Genomic DNA, 25,395 nt, shown 5'->3' with positions numbered 1-25,395 from the left:
TTTGCCCCTAACTCCCCCCCCCACCAGCCTGATCACCCCTAACTGCCCCCCTCTGCCGGCCTGATTGCCCCTAACTGCCCCCCTCTGCTGGCCTGGTCACCCCCAACTGTCCCCCCGCCGGCCTGGTTGCCCCACGCAGCCTGCTGTTCAGTCATTTGGTCACCCCTGACTAACCCCCCTGCCGGCCTGGTTGCCCCATGCAGCCTACTGTTCGGTCGTTACTGTTACTGTGACGGCATCCCGGACAATTTGCATATTCCTCTATCATTAGTATAGATGTCCCTTATATAAAATGGTGTAGAACAATGCACACAGTCAGCCCTCTGCATTTGCAGATTCCCAGCTGTGAACTGAAAAATACTATCTTCCAGCCCAACCAGTGTGACTCAGTAGTTGAGTGTCGACCCATGAACCAGATCATGGTTTGATTCCCATGGGCTCGATCCCCAGTAGGGGGTGTGCAGGAGGCGGCCAATCGATGGTTCTCTTTCATCATTAATGTTTCTATCTCTGTCTCCCTCTCCCTTCTTCTCTGAAATCATTAAAATCATATTTTAAAAAAAACAAGAAAAAAAATACTATCTTCCATCTGCATTTGTTTGAATCTGTGGAGCAAAACCCTCTAATACGAGGGCAATTGTATATTCAATGAAAAAAATCTGCATATAAGTAGACCCGTGAAGTCCAAATCTGTATTGCTCAAGGGTCAGCTGTACTGTCCACTTGCTTATGTTAACGGCCCCTTGTGCACAAGGGACCGTTATGTTATGCACAAGTCTGACCCTTCTTCCAAGCGGCTCTCCACAATGCTGTCAGAAAGAGATTCCTAAAATGTAAATCAAATGAAGCCATTGCCCAGCTTAATATATTTCAAAGCTCCTTAGTTTTAAAAAATTGTTGGAAGTCCTTAACCTGAACCTAACCACAATCTTCATGGTCTGCATCTGCATGGCTAGTTCAGGACCCCTTCATCACCTCTCCTCCCGCAGGTGGCTGCACTCCAGCGCTCTGGATGCACACACTGTGCATGGAGCGATGCGGCTAATTCCTACTTCTCCTTCCAGGCTCAGACCACAGGTAACTCAGCTGTGGCATCTTTCCTGACTCCTGTGTTCAGGTCCCTGGCACCCTTTGTGGACTGGTCTTTGGGTGACTGGCCTTTGGAATAGCCCTTCTGTGCGGCCTTCATAGCATTAGTTGGTTTGCTGGCCTTCTCTACTGGACTGTAAGGTCTTTGAGGGTAAGAGCTTGACTTTTCATTTTCTATTTTTAGGACTAATATTTGAAATATAGCATATGCCCCCAAAATGAGGGTTAGATGAAGACAATGAATAAATAAATTTCAAGATTAACAAATAAGCAGACAAATGGAAACCCAGGTGCCTCTCATGAGTTCTGTTTCCTGCTGACTTCCAGGTGAACCTGGCTCAGTGGGGCACTGGTGTTTTGTAAACAGCCTCACTCACACGGGCAGAATGAGCATCAAACACCGAGCACCGAGGCTTAGAGAGAGTGTAGAAAATGCGAAATGGACAGATTAAACCTGTGACATGTAAGGACCAGGCAGTTGAACAAGAGAGGCTGAAAATGATGGGCACAAAGTGGCCAGGGAAGGAGGTAGGACAGTTGGGGCCAAGTACTGTTATGGATGCCAAAAATAGTTCTCAGAAGTGGGGGGAGAGGTCAACCAGCGTTGCTGAGAGGGCCAGTAAATATCCGACTGATTTTACAATTAGGGAGCTACCAGTGACCCCGAGGAAGAGGAATTTCAATGGCAGAAGGAAGAGAAGAGATGGGGAGCCCAATTTTACTGTACTGAGGAATGAATAAAAAGATGAGGCTGTGCAGATGGTGAGTATAAATAATGTAAGATTATAAAAGAAGAGAGAGAAGTAGGGCAGTAATGGGCTGGAGGAGAGTTAAGCGAAGGTTTTTTTGTTTGTTTGAATGATAAGAGAATCTTGGACAAACATACGGCAAGAACCCAAAGCAATGAAACAAGAATAAATAGAGGTTAATGGAAATTCCCAATAGCTCTGGATGGTTTGGATCAGTGGATAGAGCATCAGCCTGTGGACTGAAGGGTCCCAGGTTAGATTCTGGTCAAGGGCACATGCCCAGGTTGCGGGCTTGATCCCCAGAAAGGGGTGTGCAGGAGGCAGCCAGTCAATGATTCTCTCATCATTGATGTTTCTATCTTTCTCTCCCACCCCTCCTCTCTGAAATCAGTAAAAAAAAAAAAGAAAATTCCCACTAAAGCATGCTATGGGCATAACAGATTATGTGTCATAGGTCAGGATTATTGATGAATGTCAGCAACGAGGCTGTAAATAACAGGTGTGTAGGTGTAGTCCTGGCAGCCAGTTCTAGGAAATAGATCATTGCTTCTATCCCCAGCCCTGTCAGGGCTAGAGCAGGAGGCAACCAATTGATGTATTTCTCTCTCTCTCTCTCTCCTACAATCTCCTCCTTCCCTTCCACTCTGTCTAAAAATCAATGGAAAAAATACCCTTGGGTGAGGATTTAAATAAAAATCTGCCTCAAACAATATAAAATTGAGTATATCTGCTTGCATTGTCATGTGAAAGTGGCTAGAGTTTCAATACTTTTGGAAGGTGTGTTTGGGATGACTGGTTTGACTTAAAATGAGTATGTGGTATGCACACAATTCCTTCTAGGGGAGACATCTCAAAGAGAAAGGCAGTCATTTGTCAGAACTGATCTGCTTCAGGTATTAAGACACTATGGGCAGAAAAATGAACAATGAAGAGTGGTTTCAGGAGCCCCCAAATGAACAACCTAGGAAGCAGAAGCCTACACTGCAGGCACTAGTATATAACCAACGGCCTTCTTAGTCTCTGTGTGACTCCAGAGTGATCAGTAGTGGAAAATTCTTTATTTCACGAAGGTTAATGGCTCTTCTGGCAAGGCCAGGGAACACTGTATTAATTAAATTATTATACAGGTGTCCTATGGAATAGTGTGCAATATTAAAAAAACTGTTTTTATGTTTGTGTATAAATAAGTATTTGTAAAGTTTTGAAGGTATGGAAGTTTACATACCAAATAGTTAACAATGGTTTTCTCTAAGGAGGTAAGTGGGTGGGGAAAGAATAGAGGGTGCCGTTCATTTTTTCACTTGATAATTTCTGTACTGTTTGTTTTTACAATGAGCATAGATACTATTATTATTTTTTATTTCTTTTTGGATACTATTATTTTATTTTTAAAATTTAAATTCTTTATTGTTTAAAGCATTACATATGTCTCCTTTTCCCCCATTGACCTCTCCCTGGCTGCTCCCATCCCCCAGCACATGCCCTCTCCCCTCAACTGTCTGTGTCCATTGATTATGCTTATATGCATGCATACAAGTGCTTTGGTTGCTCTCTTACCTTCCCCCCACACTATTATTTTAATAACAGCTTTATTAAGATAAAATTCACATACTATATGATTCGCTCATTTCTTTTAAAAAAATTTAAATTGATTTGAGAGAGAGAGAGAGAGAGAGAGAGAGAGAGACACACATTCATTTGCTGTTCCACTTATTTATGCATTCATTGGTTGATTCTTGTATGTGCCCTGACTGGGGGTCACACTCAACCTTGGAGTATGGGGACAGTGTTTTAACCAGCTGCGCTACCCGGTCAGGGCCCAATCACCCATTTAAAGTGTACAACTAAACGTTTTTTTCTTTAGTATACCCATAGAGTTCTGCAACTAACACCACAATCAATTTTAGAACATTTTAATCACCTAAAAAATAAGCCCCATTCGTTTCCCAATCCCACCAGTCCCTGGCAACCACTCATCTCCTTTTCTCTCTATGAATTTGCCTGTTTGGGACATCTGAGATAAATGGAATCAACATATGTGACTTTTAGTGTCTGGTTTCTTTCACGTAGCAGAATGTTTTCTAGGTTTAGCCACGCTGTACCAGGTATTAGCACTTCATTCCTTTTTATGCTTTAATAACATTCCAGTATATGTATACACCACAATTTGTTTATCCATTCATCAGCTGATAGACATATGGGGTCTTTCTATTTTTTTCTTTTTTTGTGTGGCTATTGTAAATAGTGCTGCTATAAACACTCATGTACAAGTTTTTTGTTTTTTTTTTAATATCTGCTTCCAATTCTTTTAGGCATTTATGTCAGAGAATTGCTGGGTAATGTTGATTTTATGTTTAATTTTTTTTTACTTATTGATTTTAGAGAGAGAGGAAGAGGGAGAAAAAGAGAAACACATCAATTTGTTGTTCCACTTATTTATGCATTCACAGGTTAATACTTGTATGTGCCCTGACTGGGTATTGAAACCACAACCTTGGCATATTGGGTCGACGCTCTAACCAACTGAGCTACCTAGCTAGGGATATGTTTAATGTTTTGAGGAGTCACCAAACTGTTTCCCATAGTGATTATACCATTTTACATTCCCATCAGCAATGTATGAGGTTTGCAATTTCTCTGCATCCTTGCCAATGCTTAGTATTTCCCTTTGTACTTTATTTTGAAAAATATGGTCAACCTAGTGGGTGTGAAGTGGTGTTTCACAGTGATTTTGATTTCCGTTCCAGTAATGATTAATGATGCTGAACATCTTTTCCGTGTTTATTTGGAGAAATGTCTACTTAAGTCCTTTGCCCATTTTTAAATTGATTTTTCTTTTTGTTGTTAAGTGTAATCATTTTTTAATGTATTACTTTATTTACATATTATTCTATATGCAACATATAGTATATAACATATTATATATATAAACTAGAGGCCCGGTGCACAAAAATCTGTGCGCTGGCAATCAGACATCCCTCTGGCAGCCTGGAAGCCCTCGGGGGATGTCCACTTGCCAGCAGGGAGCAGGCCTAAACTGCAGTCGGACATCCTTAGCGCTGCTGAGGAGGCGGGAGAGGCTCCCACCACCACCGCTGTACTGGCAGCCATCAGCCTGGCTTGTGGCTGAGCAGAGCTCCCCCTGTGGGAGCGCACTGACCACCAGGGGGCAGCTCCTGCATTGAGCGTCTGCCCCCTGGTGGTCAGTGTGTGTCATAGTGACCAGTCATTCCCAGTCGTTCTGCTGTTAGGGTCAGTTTGCATATTACCCTTTTATTATATAGGATATAAATATAAATCCCTTATCAGATATATGATTTGCAAATATTTTCTCCCATTCAGTGATGAGAGGGAGAGAGAAAGAGACACACATCAACTGGTTGCCTCCTGCGCATGCCCTGACTGGGGCCGGGGATCGAACCTGCAACCCAGGTATGTGCCCTTGACCAGGAATTAAACCCATGATCTTTTGGTGCGTGGGCCAATGCTCTAACCACTGAGCACATAGGCCTGGGCTTGACTCTCCTAATAGTGCTTTTTAAAAATATATATATATTATTGATTTTTTACAGAAAGAAAGGGAGAGGGATAGAGAGTTAGAAACATTGATGAGAGAGAAACATCGATTCAGCTGCCTCCTGCACACTCCCTACTGGGTATGTGCCCGCAACCAAGGTACATGCCCTTGACCGGAATTGAACCTGGGACCCTTCAGTCCGCAGGCCGACGCTCTATCCACTGAACCAAACCGGTTAGGGCCTAATACTGCTTTTTTTTTTTAATTTTTTTTAAAAAAATATATTTTATTGATTTATTACAGAGAGGAAGGGAGAGAGATAGAGAGCTAGAAACAGCAATGAGAGAGAAACATCAATCAGCTGCCTCCTGCACATCCCCCACTGGGGATGTGCCCGCAACCCAGGTACATGCCCTTGACCGGAATCGAACCCGGGACCTTTCAGTCCGCAGGCCAACGCTCTATCCACTGAGCCAAACCGGTTTCGGCTAATACTGCTTTTTGATGTATAAAATTTTTAAATTTTGATGAAGTCTAATTAGTTTATTTTCCCTTTTATTGCTTCTATGTGCTTTTGGTGTTATATCTAAGAAGGCTTTGCCTATCCTGCTCATGAAGATTCAATCCTAAATTTTATTTTAGCTCTTTTTTTATTTTTGAAAGATTTTTGGAGAGAGAGGAAAAGAGAGGGAGAGAGAGAAACATAGATGTAAGAGTGAAACACCCAACGGCTGCCCCTGTATGCCCCCCAACGGGGATCCCAGCTCACCATCTGGGCATGGGCCCTTACCAAGAATCCAATTGGTAACCTTTAGGTGCATGGGACAACGCCCAACCATCTGAGCCACACTGGCCAGGGTTATACTTTTAGCCTTTATATTGAGGCCTTTTTGAGATTATTTTTGTGTATCCTGTGAAAGGGTCCAACTGTTGTTCTTTTGCATGTGGATATCTAGTTATCCTAGAACCATTTGTCAAAAAGAGCATTTCTTCCCCCATTGAATTGTCTTGGAACCATTGTTGCAGATCAACTGACTATGTGAGGGTAAGCATGTATTATTAAAAAAAAAAAAACCAAAGAAAAAGAAAATCCAAAAGTGAATAGAGCCTAGAAATCCTTTCACTACAGAAACTGGCTACTTAAACTGTGGCTCAGCCTTGAGGAACGAGGTCTAGCTAACCATGACAGTTTTACCCAACTAGCAGAGCTCGTACTACATCATCTTAAATTGCAATACACACAGGCCGCTGCAATTTTCTTATCCCAAGGACTCTATAGAACATCCTAAAAATGACTAAGCATTACTTCTTGGAACTTGGTCTTATGCAGAAATAATCTGAAAGACCAACTAGCACTCTTTCTTCTGGATACTCACATTATTTGTCTATAAGACTTGCATTTTAGAGAATTAATTATCTCCTATCCAAAGTTTTTGGTTCCTACAATTTTTGTAGATGCTGTAGACCGAATATTTGTGCCCCTCAACAGTCCTATGTTAAAATCTATTCCACTAATCTGATGGTATGTGAAGATGGGGCTTTTGGGAGGCAATTGAGTAGAGCGCTCACAAATGGGACTAGTGCTCTTAAGAGACCTTAAGAGAGCTCCCTTGCTCCTTCTGCCATGTGAGGACACATCTAGAAGACATGAACCAGGCATAGGCCCTCACCAGACATCAAAACTGCTGGTGCCTTGATCTTGGACTTCTTAAACTCCAGGACTGTGAGAAATAAATTTCTATTGTTTTTAAGCCACACAGTTTATGGCACTTTTGTTACAGCAATCCGAACGGACTATGATAGTAGGCAAGAGTGAGCTGGCCAACCTTATTTTGGTAAATAAAAGGACTACTTTGAGTTTCTTTACACTGTGGATGTCATAAAATGTAAAAGTGCTTAATAAAATGGAAAGCACTTAAAAATGTCAGCTATATTGCTGAATTGAGTACATAAACCTGCATTTATATCTTGGAGCTTTAGGTAAAACCACCATCTCATTCAGTCAGTTTACATATAAAAAAAGAGAAGCTCAGAGAGGGAAAATTACTTGCTGAGCCGCAGTTTGCCGACTACTAACACACAGATGGTTGTAGCAGAGCTAAAACCTGAACACACATTTCATGACTCACAGACCACAGCTCTTTCCATCACCATGTGCTTTCCTTACTTTCTTTTCTCTAGTCTTGATTTTTTCACATTCATCCTTCCACTGTGAGCAGTAATCTGTCTAAAATGCAAATATGGACTTCTAGTTATAGTGCTAGTGACATTTTCACTTCCCTCTCTTCTCTCAAACTTTATTGAAAACAACAACAAAAGAAATAAAAGTTATGTAGCATTAACTTTGATGAAGCAAAAACACCACTGTATCAGAAAACCACAAAAGAGGAAACATACCTGCCTAATACTGTGAAATCTGCCCCAGAAAGAGGGGCATGCTGCTGGCCAGCATATGTTCTACCTCAAACTGTCAACAGGATTTGAAAATCCCTCAAAATCAAGCCTCCCCATCCTCAAAGGCACCCAGTGATCTTTGAATAGCATCATGAGAATCAGAGACAATATGGTCATGGAGAAGCATACTTTGAAGAATCATATTGATAAGCTATTTCTAGGGTCTACATCAAGCCTGTTGCCTGAGAAGAGTACTATGAGATGAACACGAAAATACATAAAAAATAAAGATGCCTCCACAATAAAGGAAGGAGAAGGCTTTGTCTTATTGTTGAAGACAAAGATTCAGCAAAAGCTTCAGATGGCCCTGCTCAAATCCTTATATCCTCCTCAGCCCCTCCAGAACCATTTTTACAAAGGTAGCTGGCCTACTCAAACATGAGAAACCACCTACAGAGAACCAACAGGGGACATCCCCTATGCATGATAATTTCAAAAACAATACAAAAAAAAAAGAAGAAAGAAAAAGAAAGAAAGAAAGTTAGAAAAAAAAAAAGAAACCATAAGCAAAATGCAGATGAAGAACCTATTATAATTTCAAACTATCTCCTAGGGCAGTAGTCGGCAAACTGCGGCTCGGCAAACCGTGGCTTGCGAGCCACATGAGGCTCTTTGGCACCTTGAGTGTGGCTCTTCCACAAAATACACTACAGTCCTAGGGTATCAAAGAATTACCAGCAGCCTGATATCTTTTAAAAAATTAGAAGAAGAAGAAGGAAAAGAAGATGGGATTTTTAAGGGTTTCAAGAAGAGGTTTTTACATAACAGAAATGGAAGTTAGTGTAGCTTGGCAAATAAGCAAGGAAAAAAATAAACAATTATTCAAAATAAAGTGAGAGATATAATGGAAACGTTGAAGAGATCTAAAAATTGAAAAGAACATTGATATATAGGTCATAGAAGAGAATAGTTATGGAATACAAAGAAGATCCAACATACACCCAATTAGTGTTTCTAAAGAAAAGAAAAAGGCAAATGGTTAGAAAGATATAATGGAGTCTATAGAACGAAAGACCTACTATGTCCTAGGAAAAATTGATTTGGAACAATCAATTTTAACTAAATATTAACATGATATAGTTCTGGAACTTTCAAGGATAATCCAGGTAGAAAATATTTTGTACCAGGGGAAAAATATCAGAATCTCCACAACAACACAATGAAGAAATATCTACAGAGGAAAAGGAAGTATAACCTGATAATTTTATAACCACCCAAAGTGTCCTCTAAGTATAATAGATATTCTTTTTTTTTTATTAAATCTTTATTGTTCAGATTACATTTGTTCCTCTTCCCCCCACCCCATAACTCCTCTCCTCCCAGTTCCCGCCCCACCCTCCGCCCTCATTCCCCACCCACTGTCCTCATCCATAGGTGCACGATTTTTGTCCAGTCTCTTCCCGCATCTCCCATTCCCCTTTCCCCCCCAAGAATAGTCAGTCCATTCCCTTTCTATGTCCCTGATTCATTATAATCACCAGTTCATTCTGTACATCAGATTATTTATTCACTTGATTCTTAGATTCACTTGTTGATAGATGCATGTTTGTTGTTCACAATTTGTATCTTTACCTTTTTCTTCTTCCTCTTCTTAAAGGATACCTTTCAGCATTTCGTATAATACTGGTTTAGTGGTGATGAACTCCTTTAGCTTTTCCTTATCTGTGAAGCTCTTTATCTGACCTTCAATTCTGAATGATAGCTTTGCTGGATAAAGTAATCTTGGTTGTAGGTTCTTGGTATTCATCACTTTGAATATTTCTTGCCATTCCCTTCTGGCCTGCAAAGTTTCTGTTGAGAAATCAGCTGACAGTTGTATGGGTATTCCCTTGTAGGTAATTGAGTCTCTTTCTCTTGCTGCTTTTAAGATTCTCTCTTTGTCTTTTGCTCTTGGCATTTTAATTATGATGTGTCTTGGTGTGGTCCTCTTTGGATTCCTTTTGTTTGGGGTTCTCTGCGCTTCTTGGACCTGTAAGTCCATTTCTTTCACCAGGTGGGGGAAGTTTTCTGCCATTATTTCTTCAAATAGGTTTTCAATATCTTGCTGTCTCTCATCTTCTGGCACCCCTATAATTCTGATATTTGTACGCTTGAAGCTGTCCCAGAGGCTCCTTACACTATCTTCGTATTTTCGGATTCTTTTTTCATTTTGCTTTTCCGGTTGGGTGTTTTTTGCTTCTTTGCATTTCAAATCTTTGACTTGATTCTTGCGCTCCTCTGGTCTGCTATTGGGTATAATATTCTTTATTTCAGTCCGTGTATGCTTAATTTCTAGTTGTTTCTTTATCATAGCATCGAGGGTCTCATTAGTTTTCGTGAGGCTCTCCACAAGTTTATTGCAAGCCCTCAAAATTGCGTTTTTTAGCTCTATATTCTCCATTTCTGTCATGTTTTTTTGTCTCCGCATTTTTTATGCTTTCTTGGTGCACCCCCTTGTGGTCTTTGTGCACAGTCTTGTTTTAGTTAAGCCTTGATTGTTGTAGTTAATACTAGAGGGATTTGACCACCAGGCCGACTGGCTGTGAGAATCAGCTGTGGGAAAACTTCTGTCCTCTGGGGAGATGCTAATCTAGCCTTTGCCTGAGGCGATCCGGCAAATGGCTCTGTGCAGGGCTTGGGCGGGGCGGGATCAACAGGGCGGGTGGAGGGAGCAGTTATGGCTGCTCTCAGTCCCGTTCCCAGAGGCTCTGCTTCTCAGAACCCCAGCTACCGCTGCAAACCTCGGAGAGAGAGCCTCCCTCACATTCCAACTGATGCTAGACAATCCCGCTTCTCCCGTTTGAGTCTGAGTCCCTAGAGACTCGCCCGGATCTGGAGCTCAGAGTCTGAGACTCCCTCCTGATTGAAAACGACAACCGCGCCCTCAGCCACCAGCCTGCTTTGCGCGCGCACCTCCGCACCTTTATATTTTCCACACTGCGCCTCCTCTGAGCCTCGGTATGCTGTTGTCTTTCCTTCTAGTTGAAGAGTCTCTCCTCAGCCAGCCTTCCTGTGGTTCTGGGTGATGTCTGTTCCGTCTTTTAGTTGTATTTTTGAAGTGGTTGTTTGCGGCAGCAGTCTCCGGTGTTTACCTATGCCGCCATCTTGGTGGAGTCCTATAATAGATATTCTTAAAACGTACGAAAATACAAAATGTGCTGCTTTTCAAAAACATACTGGTTGATGACTTCCTGTCATGTCAGGAGTGAATCCAAAAAATGAATTGAGGATTGAACAGACTGTGGTAAAACAGACTAATTGGACCATGCGGTTAAACACAGGATTAAGATTCAACAGTATGGTAACTATGTTTTTGAAAAGACTGTCATAAACCTATACAAAGAAAAGTAATAATATAATGGGAATTTGGGGAGGAGGGTTTTGGGGAAAAAGTTTAGGTACACTTACTTCCTCTATGCATTAGTAGAAACATGGGTTAAAAACACTACTACCATCACCACCAAAAAACAAAATCTCAGTAACTACAATCTCCAAACATTTCACACTCTTCTTAACTTTGGACAGATATTTTTGGAATTAATCAATTGTAGCTGAATTAGATAAAAACATTTATCTGAAGTTTATTTCAAGTTAAAGTCCATTTCTTTTCAAGTAATATTCAATTTCATTCAAACCACAGCAACTATACAATTATTTTCATTTTTCTAAAACTATAATTATATTATCATCTATCTTTCTGTCTGCAGATATGCTTAGAAAGAAGGCTAGCACTGAGTATTGACAACGGTTATTTCCAAGTGTGAGTATCAATGATTTTTACTTTCTTTTTATTTTTTGCAAGCACGCATTACCAAAAATACTTTATGTACACAAATCTGACCATCTTGCTCCTTTGTTCAATGTCTCTTAATTAAAAAAAACTTAGCCCTGGCTGGTGTGGCTCAGTTGGTTGGAACGTCCTCCTGTGCACTGAAAGGTTGCTGGTTCGATCCCTAGTTGGGACACATACCAGGTTGTAGGTTTGATCCTGTCTGGGAAGTAGTTGATCGATGCTTGTCTCTCACATTGATGTTTCTCTCTCTCTCTCTCTAAAGTCAACAGAAATATATAAAAAAAATGTATAGTCAAAAACTTATATCCACACAAGATTCTGTCCACAGATGTTTATTTATTTATTTATTATTTTTTATCCTCACCTGAGCATATTTTCCCATTGATTTTTAGAGAGAGTGGAAGGGATGGGGAGAGACAGAGAGAAACACTGATGTGAGAGAGACACACTGATTGGTTGCCTTCCACATGAGCCCTGACCAGGGCCGGGGATCAAGCCTGCAATTCAGGTACATGTTCTTGACCTGAATCGAACCTGGGATCCTTCAGTCCTTGGGCCAATGCTCCCTGAACCACACCAGCTAGGGCTGCCCACAGATGTTTACACTAGCTGTATTCATAACTGCCCAAACTGGGAAGCAACCAAGATGTCCTTTGGTAGATACATAGGTAATTAAATAAACTGTGGTACATTATTCAGCACTAAAAAGAAATGACTTATCAAGCCATAAAGAGACATAGAGGAACCTTAAATGCATATTACTAAGTGAAAGAAGCCAATCTGAAAAAGCTATACTGTATGATTCCAACTATATGACATTCAGAAAAGGGCAAAACTATAGAGACAATAAAAAGATCAGTGGTTGCCAGGGGCTGGGGAGGAAAGGATGAATAGGCAGAGCACAGAGAACTTTAAGGGCAGTGAAAACACTCTATATATTATAATGATGAATACATATCATTATACATTTGTTAAAACCCATGGAATATACAACACAAAGAATAAACCTTAATTTAAACTACAGATTTTGGGTGATTATAATATAACAAATGTCCCATTCTGGTGGAGGAGGTGGATAATGGGGGAGGCTATGCCTGTGTGGGGGTAGGACTTATAGGGCAAATCTTTGTATCTTACTCTCAATTTTGCTGTGAGCCTTAAACTGCTCTAAAAAATTAGTCTTTAAATTTTTTTAAATGCTAAAAAATATACACTTAGAAACATATTGAAAAATAAAGCTAATAAAACATTTGTATTACAACTAATGAATGCTCTTTCTCAAAACTATGGAAAGACAAAAAAGTGCAAAGAATAAAGTATATACTGCTTTTTAAAACTCAATATTATATTATGGACACTTTCCTGGATTATTAATCATGCATAGGACAGTATGAATTGTGGTTTAATGGGCTGAACCATCGCTATATAATTAATTGTCTACTGTTACATTAGTTTGCTAGCAATTTTTTGTTATTATAAATAGTACTGTAATGAATATTTCAGTAGTCACCTGTTTTTGTGGTATTTGCAACCATTTTCAAGGAGTAGTATTAGCCCCACGTGCATGCTCGGTCAAGACCACCCCTCTCAGCCCCACTTTGCGTCTTTTACATTGACTCCCCTGTCATGCTACTGAAAGGCCCAGCCTCCCTCCAGTCCCGGAGGATCTGCCTTTGAAGCGGCTTTCGGTTTCCACATAATAGCTCCACATCAGCTGGGCCCATTCAGTCTCCTCCCTGGTTTCTTTTCTAGGAAACATTCTTGTCCATTGCACCTCATGGGAGGATGGGAGCCCAGCCTTGTTCCTGCCAACTGGGACTGGCACTGTGCCCTTGAGCTTTGGCTGAGTCACTCTCCGTGTATTTGGAGAAGGGAATTGCAGGAGGCTCTATTTTCATCTCTACAGTGAGGACGCTGTAGAGACCCACTTTGGCAGCCAGCATACGGTCTTTTTGCTTTCTGTACGGGGAAAGCTCTTCTCGGCCCCCAAAGGAGAGGAGGGTTTAATTACCAATGTAACCCCAACAGCCCCAGACTGCCTCGTGGTTTCTTTCACTATATGATTTGCATGAATTTATTGGAAAACACAAAGACTTCCAGGAACTGCTAGTAAGCCAGGCTCATTTATGTTTACTGGAATCTATTTCCTTGTTCAGCTAAAATTAGTCTGTAAAAGACTTGTTAAGACAAGCACTGGGAAAAAGGAGATTTTTAATGTGCTGAAATCTTATGACAATGTCGCCAAACATATAGAATAGCAAAATAAAGAGACGTAGAAAAATCCTTCCAAACTGAAATATTAATTTAGAACTTTCCAAAGAGTTAAAAATAACTATGCAAATCAGGAATCGAGACTGTTTTATTTAATTAAAGAATTTGAAAACAATTGCATATGTCTTAAAAAATGGTTTGCTAATCACCATTTCTGAGTGAATGAAGAAAAAGTGACGGAAGAAGGTTGAGATGCATAGGCATCCATTCAAGTTCTTCAAGATCACACATTTACATGCTGGCCCCAGGAAGAAAGTTTACAGTATAAGTGGAGCCATTCATTTATTCAACAAACATGTGCGGAGAAAACTACTACGTATCAAGGGTTAGAGAGAGGTTAGAGATACAGGAAGAAAAAATACAGAGGGGCTCCTGGCATAGAGTAAAACTTCATGTGCATGTTAGGATATAAGAGTACAATGAGAATATAATGCAAGTTTCCAAGAAAATCTGGGCAAATCAGGATGGTGCCAGAATCTAAGGTAATCTTTGAACTGAGGTTTAAGTATGAATAGGAGTTGGCTAGAGACAAGGTAAGGGGTGTGGAGAAGTGAGGAAGCATGTGAGAGGCAGGGACCAGCACAGGCAAAGGTGTGCACACATAAGAAAGCGTGGTACCTTTGAGGCCCAGCTTAAATAGTAGGCCAGAGATGCAGAGGAGACACAGATGGGGGCACTGGGCAGTCCTACCTACTTTTGTTATGGGAATGGATGTGATGTGGGTAAAACAGGGCTGGGTGACGGGGTTGAGCAGGGAGACCGGGATCAGACCACAAATAGCTTCAAGACCTTGCAAGTTTTGCCAAACAATAGGTCATTGGGCCCAGAGCACTTTAGTGGTCCTAGATTATAATAGGGGAATCTGTTTTGTTTTATTCCGTCACAATCAGGCCTCTTCGAATCCCCACCATTTCTAGTCAGAATACTTTGGGGCAGTATATCTGATCCTTTTCCCACTCATCTGCCAGAAGGAGGCCCATGAGAAGACCATAGTGTCTATAAAAAGGCTTAAGACCAATATTTATTTTTTTAAGGAACTCTATTCTGTTTTGAATTTACCAAATCAAGTATCAAAATATACACAGATTTAATTCTAACTTAGCATTGACTTGTATGGATAGAAACTGAATAGAGAGAGAATGTTTTATTAGATACTAGAGGCTCGGTGCACAAATTCGTGCAGGGTGGAGGAAGGAACCTTGGGAGGTTGGACGTCCACCCCAAGGAGGGAGCCAGCCCTTGGCCCCCTGGGAAAGGGGCCGAGTCCACTGCCACCCACCCCCAGTTCCCTGTCCCAGCCCAGGCCCGAAGGCCCTGGTGGGGTGGGGAGAGGAGGCAAGGGTCGCCAGGTTAGGAGAGGCAGGAACCGCCTCCATCCTTCCTCCTTCCCCTGGGGAAGGGAGAGGACAGGAGTAAGACAAACCCTTGTGTCACAGGCTGACTTTCAATAGATCACAGTGAGGGAGCTGCTCTGCTATGTATGAAACCCCGACCCAGAAGCAGGTCTCTACAAATGGTTTAGCACCAGGGGCCAATGGGTGCTGCTGGCTGGGGGAGGGGCCATGGGAGGTTGGCTGTGGGAGTGCACTGACCACCAGGGGGCAGCTCCTGCCTTGAGCATCTGCCCCCTGGTGGTCAGTGTGCATCATAGCCACTGGTTGACTGGTCACTCAGTCATTCTGGTAGTTCCGGTTGTAATGGTCTCTTAGGCTTTTATATATATACTAGTAGCCCTGCACACGAATCTGTGTGCTAGTAGGTCACTGTGGCCCTCCTGTAGCTCTCTGCCCACTGCCCTGCCCTCCTGTAGCTCTCTGCCTGCAGCCCTGCCCTCATAGCTTGCTGCCCTGCCCTCTCCTATAGCTCTCCGCCTCCTGCTTGCTTGCTGCCCTGCCCTGTCCTATAGCTTTCTGCCGTCCGCTTGTACCTCGCCTACCCACCCTCCTGCTGATCCATGATCTGGTCATGATACGCTTAGTTGTTACGCCTCAGGGCGTAATGACTAATTAGCATATTCCTCTCTTATTATATAGGACTAGAGGCCTGTTGCATGAAAAGATTTGTGCAATAGGCCTTCCCTTCCCCTGGCTGCCGGCACTGGTTTTCCTCTGGCACCCGGGACCCAGGCCTTCGCTCTGGCCAGAGCCGCCTTCAAGCCTTCGCTCCGCCGCTTTGAGCCTACATATGCAAATTAACTGCCATCTTTGTTGGTGGTTAATTTGCATATCTTGCTGATTAGCCAATGGGAGGTGTAGCAAAGGTATGGTCAATTACCATGTTTGTCTATTATTAGAGTCAAAAAATGATATATTGAACTTCATTAAAATTAAAAGCCTTTGCTGCTGAAGTATACTAAGTATAATAAAAAATAAAAAGATAAACAATAAATTTGGAAAAATATTTGCAAAAAACATATTCAATTAAAGAATACATCAGAATATACAAAGAGCACTCAAACTTTAATAATAAGAACGTAATCTTGCCATACAACCCAATAATTCCACTCTAGCTATTTACCCAAGTGAAATGTAAATCTATGTAGACCTGTGTTCAAATATTTATAGTGGTTTAACCTGGAATAATGCAAAGCTAGACACCAACCTGAATGTCCCTCAACTGGGGTATGGATAAACAAATGTGGTACATCCATACAATGGGATCCTATTTCATAATATAAGGAACCAACTACTAAAACACGCAATGCACATCTCAAATGCATTATACTAAGTGAAATAAGCCATATGGTATCATTCTTTTTTTAAAAAAAAATTAATCCTCACTCAAGGAGTTAGGATATTTTTTCCATTGATTTTAGAGAGAGTGAAAGGGAGAGGAGGGGGGAGGAAGGTGCGGGGAGAGAGATGATAGATAGATAGATAGATAGATAGATAGATAGATAGATAGATATAGATAGATAGAGAGTCACCGATGTGACAGAGGCACATTGACTGGTTGCTTCCCACTCGCACCCCTGCTGGGGGCGGGGATTGGACCTGCAACCCAGGCACTTGCCTTTGCCCATGCCCTTGACGGAGACTCAAATCCCCCACCCTCCAGTATGCAGGGCAATGATCTAACCATGAGCATTGCCATATAAATATAAAAGTCATAAAGGCTTCCTTAAAAAAAGCAAACTGTACAGAAATCTCTGAAATTAAATAAAATGAAAGTATTCCTCTTTCAAGCCCCAATTAAGTAGAAGCTACTTTAAGGTATGTATCCTTTTAGAAATTATCTATGTATACAAAAATACGTGGGTGCTTTTCGTTTTCTTTTGCTTTGAAATATAAATAATTCTATGGATTTATATTAAGAAGCACAAACCCAACAAATGAGTTCTAAATCCACAGGTTGCATTTTCTAATCACATACAATTCCCAAATGCTTCAGGGACCGTCTTCAACTGCCCTCCTAGCCTGGCTTTCAGCATCGCAGTGAAACAGCCTTCCACAAACGCAGCAGTGGCGACTGCCAGGCCAGCACCTACTATTCAGCTCCTGCATTTTAAACTGTTCTGCTCTTTCTTCAACATCTATTACAGTGCCTTGCCCATTCCAGGCATTGACTATGTATTATTAACAACATGCATTTCAATATCATATGACTCATTAAGTTAACAGAACCCATAGATATTAAGGAACTGGGTAGAATTACTGAAAGTATCCATTTAGGTGTCTAATGACTGAAATTATGCCTTCTTTTCTTGAGAACTGAATTTTCTCCCACTTTAAGAAATCAGATAAGGGGTTTACTTGGTAGGCTCCTCTTGCTAAATATCTCCTAGAAATCCAGCAATGAAGTTCAGAACAATGGAAGGAAACTGACCATGCACAATGTCATTAAATGAATTCAGATAATACATTGGTCTTCAAGTGCAGTAACAAAGTGGTGGCTTACTTTGCCGCAGAAAGCCAGGAATCAATCCCGTCTTCCTTTCTGTTTTTGAATTCTAGCACTGCCATTTACTAAACCTCTGAGGGGTCTCTTTAAAAAAATTTTTTTTAAAAATATATTTTTATTGATTTCAGAGAGGAAGGAAGAGGGAGAGAGATAGAAACATAAATGATGAGAGAAAATCATTGATCGGCGCCTCCTGCACACCCCATACTGGGGATTGAGCCTGAAACCCGGGCATGTGCCCTGATTGGGAATCAAACCTTGATCTCCTGGTTCATAGGTCAATGTTCAACCACTGAGCCATGCTGGCCAGGCAAGGATTCTCTCTTTTTTTTTTAAAATATGTTTTTATTGATTTTAGAGAGAGAAAGGGAGATGGCGATAGAAACATCCATCGGCTGCCCCCTACTGGAGATTGTGCCTGCTACCCTGATCAGGAATTGAATAGGTGACCTCTTGGTGCACAGGACAATGCTCAACCAACTGCGCCACACTGGCAAGGCCTCAGAGGATTCTCTTAATGTCTATGAGCTTTAGTTTCTTTGAGTGAAAGAAACAAAAAAGGATAATAAAACCTTTCTTGCACAATTAGTGGAAGAATTACATGAGATGGCCTTTGTCAGGCATGGAGTGGGCATAAAATAGAGTGGTTGAAGCATAGGCTCTGGAGCCAAACTGCTTCAATTCAAACGCCAGCTCTATACCACCTATGCTGGATGACATCGGGCAAATTACTCAATCTCTCACTATTCCTCAGTTTCTTATCTATAACATCAGACAAGTAATTGTATTACTTTAAGCATTAAGATCATGTATTTAGTATGGTTTTGGGTACTGACAATGATGATTTAATATATATTTGCTGTCATTATTATGAGTATAGGCCCTCCATAAAACGTTCCTTTCTCTTCTTACCCTTCATTCTTCTCTTTCACTCATTTAAATCACCTGAAATAAAATTCTAAAGCTCTGCCTTTTCTGGATTATGAAGTTAGAGACTGAAAGACTAAAGGTTGCATGTTGCTAGGAACTGACTGCATCCTCCCCAAATCCATCTGTTGAAGCATTAACCCCCAATGTGACTGTATTTGGTGATAGGGTCTTTAGGAAGTAATTCAGGTTAAGTGAGGTCATAATGGTAGAACCCTAATCCTATAGGACTGGTGGCCTAAGAAGAGAAAGGGAAATTCCTCTCCTCTCTCTCCCTCCATGTGAGCATACGGTGAGAGGACGGCCGCCTGCAAGCTAAGAAGCAAATCCTCTCCAGAGCCCACCCATCTGGGCCGTGATCTGGGAGTTCCAGCCTCCAGAACTGAGATCACACATGGCTGTTGTTGAAGCCACCCTACTGGTACTTTCCTATGGTCGCCTGAGCAGACCAAGGTACATGGTTTCTTTGCATCTTCAAACTGGCTTCTTGACAAATTTCTTCTTAACAAGTTTACTACACCTCTACAGTAGCATTTCAACAAGTATGCTACTTGTTGAAGCTGCATAATCTTCAGGATACAGAAAACATGTAAAAAATGATGACATGACAAGAGTAAGGAACTTTATAACCGAGCTGAGATCTTTGGTTTGACTACAGTTCTCACAACTCAGATCTAATCCTCAAAAAACATCTTGCATTGCTGAGTCAACCGCACAGGCAGAAGTCTGTGTGCAAGTGGGGTGCCTGAGCAGAGAAGCCCATAAATATTATCATTAACAGTGAGAAAATAAATCACAACGTATAACCACAGTGTAAAAGGGAAGTATGTTATCTTTGAAAATAAGCGAGCAATGATTTATTTCACAAATTGACTCAAAACCATGTATCTTCCAAGGGTTACTGAGGAAGAAGTTTAGGAACAGAGACTAAGCAACTTCCCCACGTGCACAGTTAATAACTGATGAAGCTGGGGTTTTAGTCCCGGCAGTCTGGCTCCAGATTTGTGCTTTCAAAAGCATTACACAATCCACGGGCATTGACAGAGAAGAAGTTCCCCCACGATGATCGCAACAGTTTACCCTGAGCCAAGTAAAACTGAGAATAAATCGAAACTTTTCCCTTATCTCTTTGTAGGGCATTGATGTGAACAGGAGCTCCCTCCTTGCTCAATCTAACACAGTGAGCAAGTGAGCATCACTTCCCAACAGCGTTTAACATGATAAAGAATATATTTCATAAGCAGCAGCTAATATAGTGAAACACTAGATGTGTTGTCAATCAAATCTTTAATACAGATGAATTACCTGCTGTCAATAATCATTACATTGGTGGGTGGAATCCCCAAAACATCACAGCTCTGCAAAAGTTCTTTCTTACGAATCTCCCCTTGATTGTAGTAATTCCCTGAGGATGACAAATACACAGTGGAAGATTTAACAGAGACTTACGGGTTCACTCATTCTTACCTCATCTTGTTCCTCATAGGAGTTAAGCTACCTGAAAACTTTGTGGTTATGATAAAAAGCTGAAGAAAATACAACATTAAGATTATAATCAGACACTCCTGGGAGAAGACCAGCAGCACAATCTTTAGAATCACCATTTAGTTCTTCCCCAATCTCTGCATCTATCTCTCTGTTGGTTGCCTATCTGCCTATCTGTCTGCACGTCAGTTTCATGCCATAGGCAGCACTGTACATCTCAGGCAGCAATGGCTTCGGAGTTAAGCAGATTAAGGATTAACCCTTCTATAACCACTCAAGAACAAGTGGGGTCCTGAGCACACTACTAGTTGGAGCCCTTTTAAATGAATAGTGCTTAAATATCTGTTAAACATTTATTTAAAGAAGAGACTCCTGAGTATTACAGGAAAAGATGCAGCCTCATTCAGGAAAATATCCCCCTTTGAAACAACCAGCTATGCAGCATGCCCTTCTGAGACCCCGACGACATCAGCATCCCAAATAGCTTACGCATTCTTTATTTTCCCAACACATATACTATGCTTCCTAAGAACAGTCCTGGTAAGTGCAACTCCTCTGTATCCTCACGAATAATATACAGTGAAATGTTGGTATCACTACACGGCACTCACCTAGCTATGCAGTCTTGAATCAATCTCTGCAGAGAGAACTGCACGTGTGATTTGCGCTAGTTCCTCAACCTTCTTGAGCCAGTTTCTCCACATTAGTTTCTCACTTCAAGGTTTTCCTGACGGTTACACGAGATAATACACATTCACCCAGTTGGGTGCTCAGTATTAATTTCTCTTTCCTTGACTTCTTTACCTTCCCACTCCTCTTCCTGAACTACAATTCATCTTCATCGTCCAGATCAAATGGTCTTCCCTCTAGGAAGCCTAGTCCTGTTTTCCCCGGCAGATAATTATTTCCAGTATTCTGCTCTTAAGTAGGAACTTTTCTCTATGATCGAGTTATTAATTCCTAAATGTCACTTGACCTAAAAAGTCAGGGTCTCACTCAACTTTGCATCACCCTGGTGCCCAGCGCACTGCAGGTTCTTGTGGGGCACTGAACAGAGAGGTTCTGCTTCGCGCTCCTGGGAACTCGGAGAACTCCATGGAAACCTTTCGCCTTTGGCAGGGATCACTCAAGTGCTAGTTTTCAGCTGCTTAAACCCAGATAGAAGCCAGTCATTACATTGTATCGAACAAGGGGACTAACCGTAAAGTCTCCAGATAATGGCATAATGTTGTATGGTTCTTGTCACAATTTTCTGTTAACACTTTTTAAATGTATTCATGCCTCTGTTTCTATTTTGTTTTTCAGTTGCCTTACCATTTTTTAAAGACAGAAACTAGTCAGTTTTGTGATGGTCATTACTATTTTAAGTTTCTCCCAACTCTGTACACATACCCTCTCCCATTAAAAAAAAATATTTTTTTTTTTATTGATTTCGGAGAGGGAGATGGAGAAATAGAAACAGCAATGATGAGAGAGAATCATTGATTGGCTGCATTCTGCATGTCCCCTAATGGGAATTGAACGTGACCTCCTGGTTCACAGGTTGATGCTCAACCACTGAGCCACACTGATGGTTCCCATTTTGTCTTAAGGTTATTTGATCTGTTGTGAAAGAGTCTAATGTATACTAGTGATGTGATTCTGACGTTCAGAGGCTCTGATTATAGTTGTGAGAAACTGATGAAGTAATGTGTTTATGGAGCCAGTTTTATTGCTTTGTGTTTACGAAATTTAAAACAGGGTAGTGAGTTGAAGTTAGAGATCGCTAAATATTTTCATTAAGTTTGGTGAACATGTGGGCATTTCAACAGATTAAATGTTTGAGATTCTTCATCAATTCTTAATTGAAACACTCTAATACAGCATCCAAGTAGGGTGGCTGCATCCCAGGAGGCACAAGATAAACTACTAGGGTAGAGAAAAAGCTTTAGAATTTCTTCTCTTAATTTGTTTACCTTGTTGACTTTTTATTTTTACAAATGTCAACTTTAAAAAAATAAACATGTTTTTATTGATTTTAGAAAGATAGGAAGGGAGAGGGATAAAGAGATAGAAACATCAATCGGCTGCCTCCTGCACGCCCCCTATTGGAGATCAATCTCTAATCCTAGGCAAGTGCCCTGACTTGGTATGGAACCGGTAACCTCTTGGTTAATGAGTTGATGCTCAAACATTAAGCCACATGAGCCGGGCCAAATATCAACTTTTGTTAATGTTTTATAATGTACACATTAGTTCAGTGGTCCATGTACTTATTATAATTATAAATATATGTTACACATAATTGAAGTATAGATACATATTGGAAAATATTACCAAAAAATGTTTGAAGATCATTATTTTAGAAAACAAAAATAAATGGGATTAACATAGATTTATTTACCAGTATATAGAACTACATTTTGTGTGTGTGTGTATGTGTGTAAGCTTATGAATAATTGCATGCTTAGTGAAGTCTTCTGTTTTGTGAAAACTAACTAGCAAGCAAGCTGACATTTAAAACAAAAAGACACTTTGTAAAGACCCACATTTATATACCACATGTATAAAGGTAGACATTTTATTTTACTTTAAATAATTTAAATTAATTCTAAATAGGTAAAAGAATTATGTGGTTAAAAATCAAAAGGAATGTAAAAAAGTAAAGTCCCCTGTCCCACTCCTTTAGTTACCCTGATCCCTACCTTGCAAGTTTTAATTTATTAGAGGGAGAAGAGGACTGAGAATCAAAGCATTATGGTCCCAATTCCTGGCCTTCTACTAATTTCATGAATCTGAAGAAATTTGTAAAGTTCCCAGTTTCAGAAATGCCAGCAAGGTTTTTCCTTGAACATAATGACCAAGACACTTTTAAAATATATTTGGAAGAAAATAAGGTCAACATATTCTCAACTCTGAAATGAGGGAGTTTAGATGCTGATACAGTTAGGGTCTGCCCAGGAAAACAGAAACTATATCAAATATTTACATCAGTTTAAGAACTTAATGAAAAGAATTTGATACATAACTGATGGAGGATTTGAGGGTCAAACAGGGAACAGTGAAGTGACCCAAAGATTAGCAACAGCAAGAAGTGACTACCAACCCTCGGTTGGAGAGAGAAAAGGAGGCAGTGTTACTGGAGCCCAAAGGCCTGGGTTCCCCAAAGGAGCTGAAACTGAAAGAGCTTAGACCCTCTTCCTTTAGAATATACCCACAGAACCCAGTTGGAGAAATCATGATTTAAAAACGAAACTAGAATAAAAAAGGGGGGCAAATTACCTGAATAGACATTTCTCCAAAGATGAACAGATGGCCAATAAGCATGTGAAAAGATGCTCAATATCATTAGTCATCAGGGAAATGCAAGCAGAACCACAATGAGATATCTTTTTATACCCACTAGGACAGTTTAGTATAAAAAAAGCCACACAAAATAAACAAATGTTAAATTATAAGTGTAGGTGAGGATGTGGAGAAATTAGTGTAAGTGCTGTGGAAGAGCCGGTGACTCCTCAAAAATTTTAAAAGAGAAGTATCATACAAATCAGCAATTCTACTCCTAGGTAGAGACACAAAAGAACTGTAAACAGGGATTCAAACAGATCTTGTGTACCCATGTTCATAGCAGCATTATTCACAACAGCTGAAAAATGGAAACAATCCAAGTGTCCATAAGTAGATGAATGGATAAGCAAATGTGGTGTATACATACAATGGGGTATTATTCAGCCTTAAAAAGAAATAAAATTCTGCCCTGGCCAGTGTGGCTCAATGGTTAGAGCATCGGCCTGTGCACTGAAGGGTCGTGGGTTCAATTCCTGGTCAAGGGTACAAACCTGGGTTGCAGGTTTGATCCCTGGCCTTGGTTAGGGTGTGTGCAGGAGGCAACCAATCCATATGTCTTTCTCACATTGATGTTTCTCTCTCCTCTGTCTCTCTCCTCCTACCTCCTTCCTTTCCACTCTCTCTGAAAAGCAATGGGAAAAATATCCTTGGGTGAGGATTAATAACACTAACAAAAAGGAATAAAGTTCTGATATATTCTTCAAACTTTGAAAACATGCTAATTAAAATACGTGGGACATAAGGGGACAATTATTCTATGATTCCACTAATATGAAGTATTTAGAATAGTCAATTTCATAGATACAGAAAATAGAATAGTGGTTGCCAGGGGTTAGGGAGAGGAAGGAATGAGAGTTATTAATAGGTGAAATTCTGTTTGGGATTATGAAAACGTTCTGAAAATAGACAGTGGAGATTGTTAAACAATATTGTGAATGTACTTAATGCCACTCATTGAATCGAATACTTAAAAATGACTAAAATGGTAAATTTTGTTATGTATATTTTACCAAAATAAAAATATTTTAAAAATTAGATTTGCATTGAATAAAAATGTTTCAATTATGAGTTATCACTGTAAAACAAAGTTATGCCTTTAAAATTGGCAAAATAATTTTTAAAAAACTCATTAAAAAAATACTGAGCATATATCTATGCAGCCAAGATTAAGAAACACTGCCACATGCTATTATCAACCAATATACCTACACTTGTAAGTATGTGTTTTTTCATTGTTCCCAAAAGGAGCACATTAATATTTACCATTAGTGATGGAAATATGACTTTTCGTTAGGTACTCTGATCTATGACCATGGATAGTCATTAACAAGGCCAACCATATTGGAAACTGTTTTTTTTCTTTCTGAATATGACAGGCATATTTGAACTAGATGGAATGAGACGTATGTACTGCATAAAAACAGTGTTCAGCTCACTGCAACGAGCAGTTATAACAAGTATTTCCAATACTAAGCTCTTCAAAATTCACTACATTTTGTTGATTATTCCCATTCTATACTTCTATCAGGTTAGTCCTATTGCATTCCCTTTCTTTCTTTTATTATTTTTTTAATCCTCACCCAAGGATATTTTTCCACTGATTTTTTAGAGTAGAAGAGAGAGGGGAAGACAGAGAGAAACATCAATGTGAGAGAAACACATCGATTGGTTGCCTCCTGCACAAGCCCTGACCATGGCCCGACTGGGGAGGAGCCTGCAACCAAGGTATGTGCCCTTTCCTGGAATCAAACGGGGAATCCTTCAGTCTGCAGGCTGACACTCTATCCACTGAGCCAAACTGGCTTTATTTTGTTATTTTTTATTTTTTTTAATCTTTATTGTTCAGATTACATTTGTTCCTCTTTTTCCCCCCCCCCATAACTCCCCTCCTCCCAGTTCCTGCC

At 40.5% G+C, this 25,395-nt stretch overlaps 1 protein-coding gene across 3 annotated transcripts in view; it reads right to left on the bottom strand.

Annotated features, from left to right (window-relative positions):
* The window catches only part of PIGL (phosphatidylinositol glycan anchor biosynthesis, class L), a 72,069-nt gene that overhangs the window by 32,377 nt on the left and 14,297 nt on the right, over window positions 1-25,395 (bottom strand). For 2 of the 3 annotated variants that reach the window (XM_005870203.2, XM_014542888.1), the window contains exon 2: window positions 19,985-20,084. The exons of the other annotated variant lie outside the window; for it this stretch is intronic. In XM_005870203.2, coding sequence (XP_005870265.1) covers window positions 19,985-20,084 — 100 coding nt within the window. The remainder of the gene's footprint in view (window positions 1-19,984; window positions 20,085-25,395) is intronic. 3 annotated transcript variants of the gene reach the window in all.

Source organism: Myotis brandtii, unplaced genomic scaffold (genome assembly GCF_000412655.1).
Source record: "Myotis brandtii unplaced genomic scaffold, ASM41265v1 scaffold314, whole genome shotgun sequence".
NCBI classification, from domain to species: domain Eukaryota; kingdom Metazoa; phylum Chordata; class Mammalia; order Chiroptera; family Vespertilionidae; genus Myotis; species Myotis brandtii.
Note: the sequence above shows the minus strand (reverse complement) of the source record. Positions and strands in the feature narration are given on the sequence as shown.